Here is a 16,930-nt window from a genome sequence, read left to right on the forward strand (position 1 = left end):
CCTGGAGAGAGTGTTGCTCCAACACCGTGCCCCAACCCCGCAAACTGGCATCCGTTGTCAAGAGGACCCAGTTGGAGATCCAGAAGGGACGGCCCCTGCTCAACTGTTGGTCCTGGAGTCACCAGCTCAGTGACAGACGAACCTCCAGAGTTAAGGAGATCATTTGAGACCTGATCTGATGAGGCAGGCCGTCCCACTTGGAAAGGATTAACCTCTGCAGAGGGCGGGACTGAAATTGAGCGTACTATACCATGTCGAAAGCCGACACCATGAGGCCTAGTACTTGCATTGCTGAGTGTATCGACACTCTTGGGTGAGAGAGGAAATATCTGATCCTGTTCTGAAGTTTCAGGACCTTCTCTGGAGACAAAAACAATTGTTAGATGTGTGTGTCCAGTAGTGCCCCCAGTAGCACCATGCTCCGAGCAGGGACCAGCAAGGATCTTTTCCAATTGATTAGCCACCCATGGGCTTGTAGAAATTGGACCGTCAGTTCCAGGTGACTGAGAAGAATCTCTTGGGAGTTCACCAGGATCAGCAAGTTGTCCAGATACAGCAGGATCCTGATTTCCCGACGACGGAGAAGAGCCGTCATCACGGCCATGACCTTGGTGAAGATCTGAGGGGCCGTGGCCAATCCAAAAGGCAGTGCCTGGAATTGATAATGTAGGTTGCCAATAGAAAACCGCAGATATTGCTGATGCGACATGGCAATAGGTATGTGCAGGTAAGCATCCTGTATGTCCATGTAGTCTTCGGGTTCCATGGCCAGCACTATAAAGCGCAGAGATTCCATATGGAATTTGGATACTCTCACAAACTTGTTCAATGATTTGAGGTTGAGTATAGGCCGGTAGGACCCATTTGGCTTCGAAACTAGAAACAGGGTCGAATAGTATCCCCTGCCTCTCTGAGACAGAGGCACCGGCACTACCACTCCTGTATCCAGGAGGGATTGTACAACCAAGTGTAGAGCTTGCACTTTTAACAGATCCGCAGGGATAACCGTTGTGCAAAACTGGTGAGGGAGGATGTCTCTTCAAAAAGATTGCGTACCTGTGAGAGACAACTTCACGCAGCCAGGTGTCTGAAGTGGTCTCTAACCAGGCCTGGGCGAACTGCAGAAGTCAGCCTTCCACCCCCTGGGGTCCTCAGGGGGGAGGCCCGCCCCATCATGCAACAGGCATGTCTTGTTTGGAAGCAGGCTGACGGACGGCCCAGGATTGTTTAGGTTTAGTGGTATTGGAAGCACGAACCTGTCGCGGATATGCCTGACCCTCTGCTTTTCCTGGAGGTCGAAAGGAACGAAAGGTGGTACTCTTAGCCTTCGGAATAGAAGGATTAGTATTTGGGAGACATGCAGTCTTGGCAGTAGCCAATTCAGTTACAATCTTGTTCAGATCCTCCCCAAATAGGATATCTCCCTTAGAAGGGAGCACCTCCAAAGTCTTTTTGGAGTCCAGGTCCACCTTCCAGGACCTTAACCACATAATTCGACAAGCCAGGATGGACATAGTAGATGCCTTGGCCGCCATTACACCTGCATCATAGGCCGCCTCCTGAATATAGTGGGAGGCTGTGGTAATATAAGACAGATATTGTCTAGCAGTGTCAGAAAAGTCCTGAGGCAGTTCATCCTCAATTGCCTGGACCCATGCTTCAATACCTTTCGCAGTCCAGGAGGCTGCCATAGTGGGTCTATGTACAGCACCAGTAAGGGAGTAAATAGACTTCAGGCATCCCTCTACACGCTTATCCGTCAGTTCCTTCAGTGAGGTGACAGTGGTGACAGGCAGAGTAGACGACACCACAAGACGGGCAACATGAGAGTCCACCGGCGGTGGAGTTTCCCATTTGTTACTCAACTCCGCAGGGATAGGATAACGAGCTAGCATCTTTTTATACAGGGAGAATTTCTTTCCTGGTGATGACCAGGATTCCTGACGTATGTCAATTAAGTGGTCAGAATGTGGTAAGACTACCTTAGCAACCTTCTGACGTTTGAACTTATTGGGTTTCTTAGACGCAGTAGTGGGCTCAATGTCATCATCTATTTAAAGAATTAGCTTAATAGCCTCCACTAGGTCAGGAACATCAACCTGGGTTGTAGATTCCTCATCAGAAGCAACTATATCAGTGTCTGACAGATCAGTATATTCCCCATCCTCATCGGAAGAATTATCCAATATATTAGTGGATTGTGAGGAAGAAATGGTCCTTTAGATGACCCTTTGGCCCCGGAGGGGCGTGGGGTAGATTTTTGTCTAACCAAGGATTGATTTAATTGTTGTAATTGGGTAGACAGACCATCTGCCCAGGGCAGATTAACTACAGGGACAATATGTGGCTGCAATGGCACAGGAGGTACCACAGGGGGCGCAAGACGTGTCACAAGTGTACTCAGCATACTTGAGAACGCTGACCAAGGTGGGTCCTGATTGGACACAGGTATTACAGGTAGACTGGGTGTGTGGCACTCAGCGCCTGCACCAGCAGCTAAAACTTCCCCCTCAGGTAAATCCGTGGTGCCAGTACTGAAGGATGCAGAAGCGTCTGCGGATTTCCCGCCCTGTGTAGCAGACGTTATAGGGAACGTAGCCGTAGGGCGTAATGGTACAATGTAGCCAGAGAAACACAATATCTGCAAAAAAAACCTATGTTATGTGACCGTAAACACAGGACACAAAACAGAGGATTAAAGCGATATGAAGTGACTGAAACACACAGTAAAAATACCAAATTGTATATTCTGTGTAACAATATATATATATATATATATATATATATATATGGGACCCTGACGCACCTAGCCCCTCAAGGTACAGAATATAGTGATAGCAATATGTGATACAGGGGAATGGAATCCCACACAACAACTACAGGCACACTCAGTCACATGTACAATGCAGAAGTTATTACATATAAACAATAAAACTGCACTGGACTAATACTTTACATATAACTTTGTATGAATATAGATATAACAATGCACAGTAGATACTGGGTGTATATCACAGAATACTTGTACCAAATATTCAGATAGCAGTACACAGGGGTGTATCTTCCTATTGGCCAGGATGGCACTCGCCAGGGGCGCCAGCCGAGGAGGGGCGCCGTACAGAGGTGCCACCTGCGGGCAGTAGGTAGATTCTCTTTTAGAGGCAGCAGCTAGTTCCTCACCAGCAGAGATGCCCAGTAATGATCATAGTGCAGCAGCAGCTGCTGGGGGGTGTAGTTTATGTAGTGTTTCTTGTCTGTATTGTGGTGCAGTGCTGGACCCCGGTGCCAATTACAGTGGCTGCTGCTGCTGCATTCTTTGATTATTAATGGGCATCCCTGCTGTTGAGGAACTACACAGGGGTGGGGGGATAGCTGTCGCCTCTAAAAGTGAATCTACCTAAAAGTGCTGCCTTTAATAGTAAGATCAACATGGGGCATATATGTGTCTGGCACTGTGGGGGCATATGTGTGTCTGGCACTGTGGGGGCATATGTGTATCTGATGCTGTGTGGGCATACGTGTATCTGCCACTGTGGGGCCATACGAATGTCCGGCACTGTGGGGACATACGAGTGTCTGGCACTGTAGGGGCATACGAGTGTCTGGCACTGTGAGGGCACACGAGTGTCTTGCTCGGTGGTGGCATGTGTATCTGGCACTGAGGCAGCATTTTTGTACCTGGCACTGTGGGGGCATATGTATATCTGGCACTATACTCGGAGGCATTATGTGTATCTGGTACTGCACTACTGGGGTCATTATGTGTAACTGCCACTATACTGGGGGACATTATGTGCATCTGACACTATACTGGGGACATTATGTGTAATGAGAACTACTGTGGGTATTGTGTGTAAGTCTGCTAATTGTGTGTGTGCACATGTGTAGGGGGTGTGATTATATATTTATAGTTTGATATCATAATATAAAATTGTGAAGCCACACCCACTTTCCCAGGAGCGTGCACGCCTTCCCATATATATATATATATATATATATATATATATATATGCACTACTGTGTGGCATAATGTGTATAAGGGGTACTATTGTGTAGCATAACGTGAATAATGTACATTACTGTGCTGTGTCATGTGAGTAAGGCACACTACTGTGGTGTAATTTGAATTGGGGTACTACTGAGTGGCCACGCCCCTTTTTTTGGCACATGTGCCTTCGCTATTTCAAATATGGTGGGGGGGGGGCACCAGTCCTTTACTTTGCAAGGGGCGCTCAGACACCTAAATACACCCCTGGCGGTACACTTGTTCTTAACTAACACTGTCTAAAATGACATGTAGAATACTTAAGTGCCGGTAAATGCTCAGCGCTGATGAGACAGTCGGCTCTACAGAGGAGACAGTGACCTGCAGTCCCGGAGATCAGCCCAGCTAGTAGTGAAGATGGCGCCAAAATCTCAGTCAGGGAGTGAGGGAGAGTGAAATACAGCTCCAGGGCGGGAACACCAGGAGTAGATAGCGCCTGGAGCTGGGGGAGGGGCTACAGGTCAGTGCCTTATCCCCTATGCTGGTCCTCACCACCGGGAACTGTGGAGCCTATAACCAATGGATTTTAGTAAATCTGACCTGTGCTCCCTTGCCCTGGTGGATATAGTGGGGTCCCTGTGCAGTACAGTGCCCACGCCAGCGGCGCGGTCCGTCTCCTGGGGCCGCGACCGAATCACGATTAATCGGCAAGTCCCACCTGGGGGACCCTCTTACCTCCTCCCTGATGTGCAGCAACGCGATCCAGGAGAGCGTCAGTGGTGTGTGCCTCAAGTCCGGTGCGCCTCCGCCGCAAGTACCTGTGAACCAGGCCACGGGAGTATGCAGCGCTGCTGGGGAGGTGATGGAGTCGCAGCGCTGCTGGGGAGGTGATGGAGTCGCAGCACAGAATGTCAGACTGACATAAAAGTGCTGTGACCCTTGAAGTCTTCTAATAAAAGCTCTTTTCAGAGCTGCCTAGTGCAGCCCCACCTGTTACAAATTGAGCTCCAGTGCCTGGAGGCGGGGCTATAGAGGAGGCAGCGCAATGTATCCTGGGAACAGCCAAAGATTTAGCCTGTTGGTGTCTCGGATCAAGATCCAACTCTACACCCCGATGTTATATATGCATATACTGTATGAATGTTCATCAGGCCTTCTTTCCACAAACCTTCAATATTTTCTATATTCAAGGAAACATTTCACTTCTGTACTTAGTACATATAGTATGTTTACAATAAAGCTAACACAGACCTTCTCCGACACATCAACACTCCTTCCACAGACAATCACATGTTCTGACTACTCACAGTGTCTTCAGACCTACTAGGCCTCTAAAAATCCGTCCCTGTACAGATTCCAGCAGATTCCCTGTCAGCACCAGCTCTTGTACCCCAGCAGCGCCGTCAAATGCACCTTCACGTACATCTTTGATCTTGTTATTGCTCAAATTTCTATAAAAATAAATATATTAAGCACGAGATTGGTAAAGGGACACAATCAGTAATACCTCCCAATTGTAATCAGTACTGACGTTGTTTGTCTATGTATGCTCATTTAAGTCAGGGAGATTTTCAGATCAACAGATGTGTCTTCATATACTATTTCTGCAGTCACCCCAAACACCCCTTCTTGGTGCGCCAGGTCCTGTGTGACTTGGCTTGCACTGAGCATCTTTTCGCGGCGAATGTCTATCTAAAACACAATGTGATGTGACAAAACCACTTCACATGTCTGCACTAATTAATTTGCAAGACTTGTATATCTGTGTATGACTGAGGGCGGGATGTACAAAGCATCGCACCCATAATGCAATCCAACCCTGCCACTTATCGGGAACATTCTGGCATTAATAACTGTACAAAGGACAGATTGTGAAATTTGTCACAAAGAACAGCTCTTATCAGGAGAGCTGTCCTTTGCAACAGAAGGATTTCAGGGTTTAGGACCAGGGGTCCGTCTGGGTATGCGCAGAGTGAGGTGCGCTGCCTCGGGGTGTGCTGGGAGGGATCCAACTGGATCCCTCTAAGAAGGAATAGAAGGCTTATATAAGGTAACACCATCTAAATATGGCTGAATCCAAGTTCCACAATGTACCACATTCCGGAGCTTGGTACATATGGTAATGAGGCCAAAACTCAGAAAACAGGATTTTCTGAGTTATGGACGCATTTTCACCTGTAGTAGATCCCGCTTCGTGTCTGAATCATGAAGTGCTACGATGCAGCGTTTACGGCATTTTTACACAACAAGTCCGCTGTTCTTTGTGTACAGATTCAGATTTAGTCACACACAGATATACAGATGTTGCATATCAAATCAATCAGTGCAGTCTCGTGAAACTTTTGATCTAATAATGTGATAGGATAAAAATTACATTATTTCTTAGGTCAAAACAAAATCATGTATGCAATATTTTAGAACTGTAATCTTCCTGCTCTGGAAATATAGTATACGACCAAAATAAGTAAATTATTACAAAAAAAACCCTGAAAATCTAGTAATACATATCATGCATAAGACAGAACAAAATTGTTAAAAGATGGTAAACCCTCTGTAAGACATGGTCTATCTTAGCATCTGGAAGTAAGTAGAAAACCAGTAAATTAGGTAACACAGCTCTGCTTACATTTTCCGCAGGTTTGGCAACTTCTTAAATATTCCTGTAGCTTCCAGTACTGAAATTTCATTGTCATTCAAACGCCTAATAAATTGAAACAGAGAACTCATAAACTTACATGCATTATTCAATATGTACACTCACTCTTTAATTCTTTTCCATATTTCCATAGCTTGCCTTTATCAACAAGCTGTGGCCCGATCGAGGAGAAAGTGTGATTGCTAAAATAATGAATGTCTAATGTAATATCACTTTCTAAAACAGGCACATGTGTAAAGTGTAGTAGGGAATATTTCTTTGCTTTAAATGTAAGAATATGTCTAAGTAAAATTAAAGGAGACCTAAAACCAGCAAAAAGCTGATTTAAATTCTTTATTTTAGTTAGTTATACATTTAATATATAGTTTTGCCACAAATGCATGCCACCAGCTGCAGATTAACCCCATTTACTGTAAGTGTGTGTGGGTTTTGGAGGGCGATCCAGGATGGTTCGCAAGCTCACATAACCTGCCAGACAAGGGGGTTACCAAAGAGCATAATAAACAGGGTCTGACAATGGCCCTCATTCAGAGTTGTTCGCTCGCTAGCTGCTTTTAGCAGCATTGCACACGCTAAGCCGCCGCCCTCTGGGAGTGTATCTTAGCTTAGCAGAATTGGGAACGAAAGATTCGCAAAATTGCGAATAGAAATTTCTTAGCAGTTTCTGAGTAGCTCGACACTTACTCTGCCACTGCGATCAGTTCAGTCAGTTTCGTTCCTGGTTTGACGTCACAAACACACCCAGCGTTCGCCCAGGCACTCCCCCGTTTCTCCAGCCACTCCCGCGCTTTTCCCAGAAACGGCAGCGTTTTTTCACACACACCCATAAAAGGTCAGTTTCCGCCCAGAAACACCCACTTCCTGTCAATCACACTCCGATCACCAGAACGAAGAAAAATCCTCGTTATGTTGTGAGTAAAATACCTAACTTTTGAGTAAAATAACTAAGCTCATGCGCTCTGCGAACATTGCGCATGCGCAGTAAGCGACTAATCGCAATATAGCGAAATTCGGCAACGAGCGAACAACTCGGAATGAGGGCCAATGTGGACTGAGTGCATTGTGGCATAATGTGATGTGGGGGTGCTCTATTACATAATGTGACCTAGGGGCACCGTATTGCACATTGTCAACTGGGGACTCTACTAATGTGGCATAGTCTCAAAAAGCAGTATAATGTGTACTACAAAGTGGCATAATGCGAACCACTGACATGACAATGTGGCATAATATGACCTGGGGTGCTGTGTGGATGAATGTAAACTGGGGGCACTGTGCAGCATAATGTGAACTGCGGGCACTGTGTGGAACAATGTGAACTAAGGCATTGCTATGGTGCATAAAATGATCAAACACTACAAAGAATGTCTCTCTATAACAATTGGGGAGGGGTTCCTCCAAAATGTTGCTACAGTATGTGGCCCTCAAAGTTCTAGTTTTGCCCTGCCATGTTAGTGTTTACAATTTCAAAGTTCATCAACTTTCAGAAACTCCAGACACGAAGAGTTTACACTTTAGTTATTTAACCAGTAAATAAACTCAACCTGTCATATTAATAAAATAAAAGCAAAAATAAACAAAAATACAGAACAAAGCAAAAACTACATAAGAACAGAAATGTTGTTAATGATTATTTTACATAGATAAGGGCTATGTGAAGATTGTCAAGTTGATTCCTCCTTTACATACAGGATAGCTGAAACAAGGACATATTGTAAAATCACAATTATTATATTGTATTTGTTTTCTTTTTAGCCACAATTTAAATTTAACTAATACTTAGATACTCAAGATATTATGGATAGGCATAGTCATGTATAATTAATATTAATTGTAAACTAGCCTAGTCTCTGTTAGGATCAGCAAGTGCAGACATGTAATCCTCAGTCCCTTCTGCAGTTGCTGAGATGAGGTTCGGCACACCCTAGTTGCTAGGACCTCCATTCCTCTCCTGATTTACTCCTGTTGTTACCCTATGTGAATACTGGCCATGCATGCTGCTCTTACGCTAACCTTTGTCTGGACATTGACCTTGCATGATAACTACTTGCCCTCACCTTTGGATACTAACCTACGTTCGCAAACATTCCTGACTGCAGCTTGGGTACTGACCTATCTGTGAGCTGCATACACTGACGTCAGCCTGGCTACTGTATCCTGCGCTGCCAGTCTTGCCTTCTATTTCCACTCTCATTCCCTGGAGGAGTTGGCTTCTTGTTGGCACATAAATCTTGCGGGTTCAGTATCCCAACAGTGGCATCCCGGCCACCAGTATGCCGGAAGTGGGGCGAGCACTAGTTAGCCCGTTGCGGGCTCACGGCGCTTGCCACGCTGCGGGCAGGTTATATTCTCCCTCTATGCGTGTCGTGGACACCCATAGAGGAAGACTTACCTACGTCACCGGCATTCTACCGCTGTGCAGGATTCCGGTGTCAGCACTGTGATCGCCAGGATCCCGTGCGGAAGTATCTTAACCACTTCCCTCTCCAACACATCCTTTACCCATGCCAGAAGTGGCTAAGCCCCTATAACCACAGCCATGTGTGAAGTCATCTGAGCAACTGAGCAGTGACATTTTCTATTAAAGGGGCAAAGGAGGCTGCTATTAGTTAGTTCCGATAAATTAATGTTAGAAACACTAATGTAGGCACAAAACAAATGCTAACTACCATAACCCGAGAAGGTGAAGGAGGATTTGCCAAAAGCAAAACATGAACACGGTCTTAGAGCCATAACCAAAGAATGGGGTCCGCGCACATACTTTTTGGGTTTAGTATGAATTATGGTCATAATACGGACGCCGGGATCCCGATGATGGAAAGACCGACAGGGTTGCGTGTGGGATATTCTCCCCTCCCCCCTAACCCTCTGTTCCCGCAGCCTAATCCTAAACTCCCCACTTAGTGCCTGACACTAACCACCGCCTGGAGGTGCCTAACCCTAATTCCCCATCCCTGCTTCCCAAATCGAACCCTCCCTCCCCCGCAGCCCAACCCTAACCCTCCGTCTGGCGCCTAAACCTAACCTGCCGGGATCTTGACAGCCGGCATTCTGACCGCAGTCCTACTTTACTTCAGTATAACACTTTTGTCTGTAACACAAACAAATTGAGGTACAGTATAAGTTATATTGTTATATTAGTTGTGTAAGGGGGTGTTTTGTTGTTTTATTTGTTACCTTGTAAAATTAATAGTTGAAAATTCAATAAAAATGAACTAATTTAAAAATAAATAGAGAATCAAGAAACATAACCCTGGAAAAGAAAGCAGAAAGTACAGTCATTGGTAGTACATTAATCTAGTAGGGGTGTAGTATGTTATACCGGCGCCGGAATCTCAACCACCGGCACTGGGCGAGCGCAAATGATCCCCTTGTGGGCTCACTGTGCTCACGCCACGCTATTTATTCTCCCTCCAGGGGGGTCATGGACCCCCAAGAGGGAGAATAGTTGTCGTATGCTGGGTGTCGGAATTCCGGCGCCGGTATACTGAGCGCCAGGATCCCAACAGCTGGCATACTGAATACCACCCATCTAGCAGCTATATTACCTCCCTGCAGTAAGATGCAACTATTAGGCATTATTTGCCTTTTCGTAGTTATTTATCTAAAAGTGCAGTCATAATTGTTAGAGCGTGAATGGCACCTGAGGCTCTCTCTCTCTATAAATGGAAGGCTCTAGAAAATGACACATGAATAGTATCATTACACCAGTAGAAAAATTGTCCAAAATATCATACGCTGTGGGATCACTGGTGCCGTTCTAGATTTGGCCTGTGCTGGGATGATGTTGATCTTTAGTCTACTCCTTATGAGTTCCCTTGGGATGTCTTGCTCTGCATGGCTCTTGTACTTGACAGTTTTACCAATATTGTTTGCTGGGTGATAGACATTTTCCTTGATATGACTCAGACCCTTAGGGTCTTGTAGAACTTTTGCATGAGTATCTTTCACCTTTCTATTTTGCGTTGCATATATTTAGGTATACAATACACTGACTGCCTTTACTTACTATTATTTTTCCTATTTACTGGCTGTTTGTGTGTTTTGTAAAAAGGGGAATGGAATGATTAAATAATAATGTAGTGTTTTAAACCTTGTAGGCCAGGGGAGGGTCTCTGGGGGTAATTCAGAGTTATTCGCAGAAACCATGTTCACTGCGGGGGAAGGGGGCGGGGCAGATATAACATGTGCAAAGAGAGTTAGATTTGGGTGGAGTGTGTTCAAACTGAAATCTAAATTGTAGTGTAAAAATAAAGCAGCCAGTATTTACCCTGCACAGAAACAAAGTTACCCACCCAAATCTAACTCTGTCTGCAAATGTTATATCTGCCCCACCTGCAGTGCACATGGTTTTACCCAACTGCTAACAAATTTGCTGCTGCGATTAACTGTGAATTACCCTTTTTGTGTTATCACGTGATAACCTGGTCCTATGTAATTAGAGGGTGTTGTGTTTATCGTATCTTAGGGTGTGTTTAAGGTTGGGATCAGCCTCATTAGTTCCTGTCTTCCCAACCTGTATTCTGGCTTGGGGGTTTCTTTGTTGGATATTTTCGTTGAGAAAGAACGTCAGGTTACCTATTATGGTGCAGAACTTAGTTTTAGTTGTGGTAGTTTTAGGTACACTCACCTTCTTTGACTGTTTATGTCTGCTCCACCACCCTGGCTGTGGTAGCATCATCATCACTCTTCTGGGTGGGTAATCAAGTTAGAAGGTTTGAGTGGATAGCTTTTGTTGTGTTTAGTCTATTAAGGTTTTCATATGTTTAATAGTTCTTTCTTTGACACCATACTATCTCATACAAATGAGTCCACGGTTATCTTGGCTAGTTTGCTGCGCCTAGGCACAACATGGTTTATTAGCATAAACCCTTCATCTATTGTTCTCAGATGCAATACAATACAGAGAACAATACAGCAGGGGATTAAGTCATTACAACAGGGGATTAAGTCCGACTGGCCAGTCTCAGTTAATCCTATTAAAGGTCAAGATAAATGTGGACTCATCTGTAACTTATTACAGTAGATAAATTCATTATAGTTCATTTAAATAAAATAGTTAACATTTTCTGCCAAATCTACAGTATGTCTCCGTTTCTTTATTTTATTTATGATTATTTGGTTGTCACTGATGCACACACAGGGCAATCCTCAGCCGTTAAGAGGTTTCAGCAATAAAGATTACTTAAATTGAAAAAAAATAAAAAGAAAAGAAAAGAAAGTAGAGGCATTTTATTCTTTGATGTTCTTACAACTTACAGATCTGTTGTATATTCTGGTAGATAGCTGGGTACGCGAATGAGTTTTTGATTCGAGCAGTCAACAATTGTTCCTTCGCAACGGCATTTTTCCGGACAAACAAGGTCCATAAAACAATCTCCACTGAACTTGCTTCTGTAATCTTCAGAGCCTGTGGGAAAGATTAATTTGTCAAATCAAGCTGTTAGAGTGCACCTTGAAGACAGATAAACATCAGCAGGTAACCAGCAGAAAATCTATATGCTTAGTTTAAAAATAATTAAATGTGAAGTAACATTAATTAAAATACAGAAAGAAAACACAGAACCATTGTGAAATGCAGCTTTTAGAGCTGTTATAGCCCTGCCTACTTATATTACCTGTAAGCAAAGGACCAAAATACAACCCAATCATATCGGACTTCCTTCCAGCAAATGTCTTTATCTGCTTATCCCTTCCAGGTAAGTGTTTGTATGATAAGTGCTTTTATTCACATTGCCTCGTTTTTAAATATTTGTCTCAGCCAAGTAATTGACTGTTTAGAATTAATCATTTCAACTAGCGCACTTGATGCATTGAGTTTTTATGTACTCCCTGTACTAATTTTGGATTCCTCTGACTATTCCAATTTCCTCTGATATTTATATAACTAGTATTAATATTCCCTGGTGTGTGATTGAGGTCCTGTGTTAGGTAAACTCCACTGGGAAAAGGTATCCTGAATAAGTCTGAATGTGTTGGAATTATATAATTAAAATAAGACAACAGTAAACCAGCCACTGTAGGGTTTACCAACCATTTAGCAACTGTAGTCCAATATTACATACTGTGTGCCATACGTGATAAAACTAGAATTGTTAAAATCTTGGCTCAAATTAGCTACCTGGTGATATCATATCACTTGTAGTTTTCTCTCAGTTTATAATTTCCTAAAAACAGGGGTTTACGAAAACTAAAATGTAGGTGTAAATAAAAATTAAAGCTTTTCCGTATGTTCGGAAATAAATAGACATGTGACATATATGTGACAGTGCTGCTGTGCATGCTCAGTAGCAAAGGCTCTCCTACCCTGTCTGCTACGTTTGTGTGTATCTGAGTGCTCACTCAGCACACCGGACCAGAGAGCAGTTGCAAGCAAGAAAAGACAGGCATCTTAACATGAGTTGGAAGAATGTGTGCTTAGAGAGCTCAGTTCTGTCTCCACTGGTCATATCATATGTATATTTGACTGGGATGTTTAACCTTTCCCTGACCATCTATGTTATTTATATGAGATAACTCTGTGATACAGAAAGTTTGTTTTCTAGACTTTCCCCCCTACTGCCTATATTTTAGACCATTTATAACATTCAACACAGGCAAGCTGGCCTTATTATCACATCTAAAGCTTTCTGCGATCACTGGCCCTGTATATGCCTGCATTTTGTATGAATCAGACTATAGCCCGTGAAGTGCTAATTATGACCTCTTCAAGGACTGGCCACACTAACTCTAAAATCAATCCTACGTTTGACCGTCATATATATATATATATATATATATATATATATATAATTGTACATAATGTAATGCTTCTCACATATTCACTGCCTTTGGATGCTATGGATTTAAGAACATATGAGAAGAAATTGACTGAGAGAAAACAGCATCTTAAAGGAAACTCTCAGTCTAGTGCAATATTGATTTATTTAGTCAGTAATTAGATACATTTTAGGCTAAAAGGAATGTTCAGTATTTATTATTCAGGCCACTGTGTCTATTGGGTAAATATGTCATTATTATATTGCTGTGGTGGGTATTGTTTTCTTAGAAAGCAAATCTCAAAGGATAGCTGTGAGTTGGTAATGAGCTTTCAATTGAAGGAGATCCAAACAAATCTGTGCCAGGGATCCAGATCTGTCAGTAGTGGAGCAGTGATTGGTCCAAGCAAAAGCAAACTGTCCACTAACTCATTTTATGTAATCAGCAGTTATATCTTCTGTTCCAGAATCTGGTCATCTCGGGAAGGGGAGAGGTAATGTAATAAGGTTTATCTAGAAAAACAAATATTTCTCTACTAGCTTGATAAAGGACTAGCATGACATGTCAACTTGTAGCTTATTTTTTCTTTCAATTTAGGAGCCAACTAAACAAAAACAAATTGGAATACACGTTAAAAATAATGAAAAAAATAAAGGTAATCAGTCTTTCCTTTAAAAATTATTTGAAATCAGATTCTAAGTTGCTAAAGGAGATTACATAGGAGGCAAAGCAACAGTCCAATATAAAGATTACAGGTACACTTAATCATGGCAAAATGTCAGTGTATACTATATCATTAAAGTAAAATGTATAATGTTTTCTCAAGTGAGCAGTACAAATCAAATGTATGTCACAGCATCACAGCATCCCTGCTGAGCAGAGGTGTAGCTAGGGTTTTTGGAGCCCAGGGCAAGATGGAAAATGGCGCCCCCCCCCCCCCCAAAAAAAAAAAGACACAGCAAAAGAAGCATGTGCGCGCGCCGAAGGCGCGTGCGCCAGAAAAATGGGTGTGGCCACACACCAGAAGGGGTGTGGCCACACACCAGAAGGGGTGTGGCCACACACCAGAAGGGGTGTGGCCACTGAAAATGGCCCACAGTGCCAGGTTACATTGCCCCACAGTGCCAGGTACAATGCCCCACAGTGCCGGATACATGCCCCACCGTGCCAGATACATGCCCCACAGTGCCAGTTACATTGCCAGATACATTGCCCCACAGTGCCAGTTACATTGCCCCACTGTGCCAGATACATGCCCCACTGTGCCAGATACATGCCCCACTGTGCCAGATACATTGCCCCACTGTGCCAGTTACATTGCCCCACTGTGCCAGTTACATTGCCAGATACATTGCCCCACTGTGCCAGTTACATTGCCAGATACATTGCCCCACAGTGCCAGTTACATTTCCCCACTGTGCCAGTTACATTGCCCCACAGTGCCAGATACATTGCCCCACAGTGCCAGTTACATTGCCCCACAGTGCCAGTTACATTGCCCCACAGTGCCAGTTACATTGCCCCACAGTGCCAGATGGCAGATACACTGCCCCACACTGCCAGATACATGCCCCACTGTGCCAGATACATTGCCCCACAGTGCCAGTTACATTGCCAGATACATTGCCCCACAGTACCAGTTACATTGCCCCACTGTGCCAGATACATGCCCCACTGTGCCAGATACATGCCCCACTGTGCCAGATACATTGCCCCACTGTGCCAGTTAAATTGCCCCACTGTGCCAGTTACATTGCCAGATACATTGCCCCACAGTGCCAGTTACATTGCCCCACAGTGCCAGATACATTGCCCCACAGTGCCAGTTACATTGCCCCACTGTGCCAGATACATGCCCCACTGTGCCAGTTACATTGCCCCACTGTGCCAGTTACATTGCCCCACAGTGCCAGATACATTGCCCCACAGTGCCAGATACATGCCCCACTGTGCCAGATACATTGCCCCACAGTGCCAGATACATGCCCCACAGTGCCGGATACATTGCCCTAAAGTGCCAGTAACATTGCCAGATACATTGCCCCACTGTGCCAGATACATGCCCCACTGTGCCAGATACATTGCCCCACTGTGCCAGTTACATTGCCCCACTGTGCCAGTTACATTGCCAGATACATTGCCCCACAGTTCCAGTTACATTGCCCCACTGTGCCAGTTACATTGCCAGATAAATTGCCCCACAGTGCCAGTTACATTGCCCCACTGTGCCAGTTACATTGCCCCACAGTGCCAGTTACATTGCCCCACAGTGCCAGATACATTGCCCCACAGTGCCAGATACATGCCCCACTGTGCCAGATACATGCCCCACAGTGCCAGATACATTGCCCCACAGTGCCAGATACATTGCCCCACAGTGCCAGATACATGCCCCACTGTGCCAGATACATTGCCCCACAGTGCCAGTTACATGCTCCACTGTGCCAGATACATTGCCCCACTGTGCCAGATACATTGCCCCACAGTGCCAGTTACATGCCCCACTGTGCCAGTTACATTGCCAGATACATTGCCCCACAGTGCCAGTTACATTTCCCCACTGTGCCAGTTACATTTCCCCACTGTGCCAGATACATGCCCCACTGTGCCAGATACATGCCCCACTGTGCCAGATACATTGCCCCACAGTGCCAGATGCATTGCCCCACTGTGCCAGATGCATTGCCCCACTGTGCCAGATACATTGCCCCACAGTGCCAGATACTTTGCCCCACTGTGCCAGTTACATGCCCCACTGTGCCAGATACATTGCCCCACTGTGCCAGATACCTTGCCCCACAGTGCCAGTTACATGCCCCACTGTGCCAGATACATTGCCCCACTGTGCCAGATACATTGCCCCACTGTGCTCTCCCGAGTCGTCCAAATTGCCCCCCCCCCCCCCCCGTCACTCACCACCTGTTGTGTCTGTGAGGGGAGGAGAGCGCAGCGCAGCGCCTCTCCTTCCCCTCTCCGCTCCAGGTCTCCGGCGGCTGTGTGGCGCCGGTTCGCCAGCCAATCAGAGCTCGCGGACCGGCAGCCAATCACGAGCCGGTCCGCAAGCTCTGATTGGCTAACGCCGGAGACCGGACACACGCAGCGCTGCTGGCAGCGCTGCTAGTGCTGGCGGCGGTGAGGGGAGGGAGAGACGCTGCGCTCTCCTCCCCTCACATTTCTGCGTGATGGGGGCGAGTGGGGAATGATGCCCTGGCCGGCGGCGGCGCCCCCCTCTCCTGGGCCTGCCAAGGCGCCCAGGGCACGTGCCCCACTCGCCCTACCCTTGTTACGCCTATGCTGCTGAGGCACAGGATAGAAATAAAGGAAGATGCTCCAACACAGATCAGATCCATAGCTCCCAAATGTCTCTATTTTGGCAGGGCAATCCCTACCCTACATAAGTGCTTTATCCAGTTCTGGGAAATTTTGGATGTGTCTGCCATCTCAAACATTCACCGGTGCTCTGCACAGCAGAGCAGCAGTAAGCAGGTGCTTCACACAGCTGTTTCTGGTAAATGCACAGTGTTCAGGTG

The 16,930-nt window shown here is 45.3% G+C and overlaps 1 protein-coding gene across 3 annotated transcripts in view; it reads right to left on the bottom strand.

Annotated features, from left to right (window-relative positions):
• Positions 1–16,930, bottom strand: part of SLIT3 (slit guidance ligand 3) — a 1,129,203-nt gene that overhangs the window by 153,917 nt on the left and 958,356 nt on the right. For all 3 annotated transcript variants that reach the window (XM_063928289.1, XM_063928288.1, XM_063928290.1), the window contains 3 exons: positions 11,901–12,051; positions 6,612–6,686; positions 5,293–5,436 (listed from right to left, as the gene is read on the bottom strand). In XM_063928289.1, the coding sequence (XP_063784359.1) occupies positions 5,293–5,436; positions 6,612–6,686; positions 11,901–12,051 (370 nt within the window). The remainder of the gene's footprint in view (positions 1–5,292; positions 5,437–6,611; positions 6,687–11,900; positions 12,052–16,930) is intronic.

This window comes from Pseudophryne corroboree, chromosome 6 (genome assembly GCF_028390025.1).
Source record: "Pseudophryne corroboree isolate aPseCor3 chromosome 6, aPseCor3.hap2, whole genome shotgun sequence".
NCBI lineage: Eukaryota > Metazoa > Chordata > Amphibia > Anura > Myobatrachidae > Pseudophryne > Pseudophryne corroboree.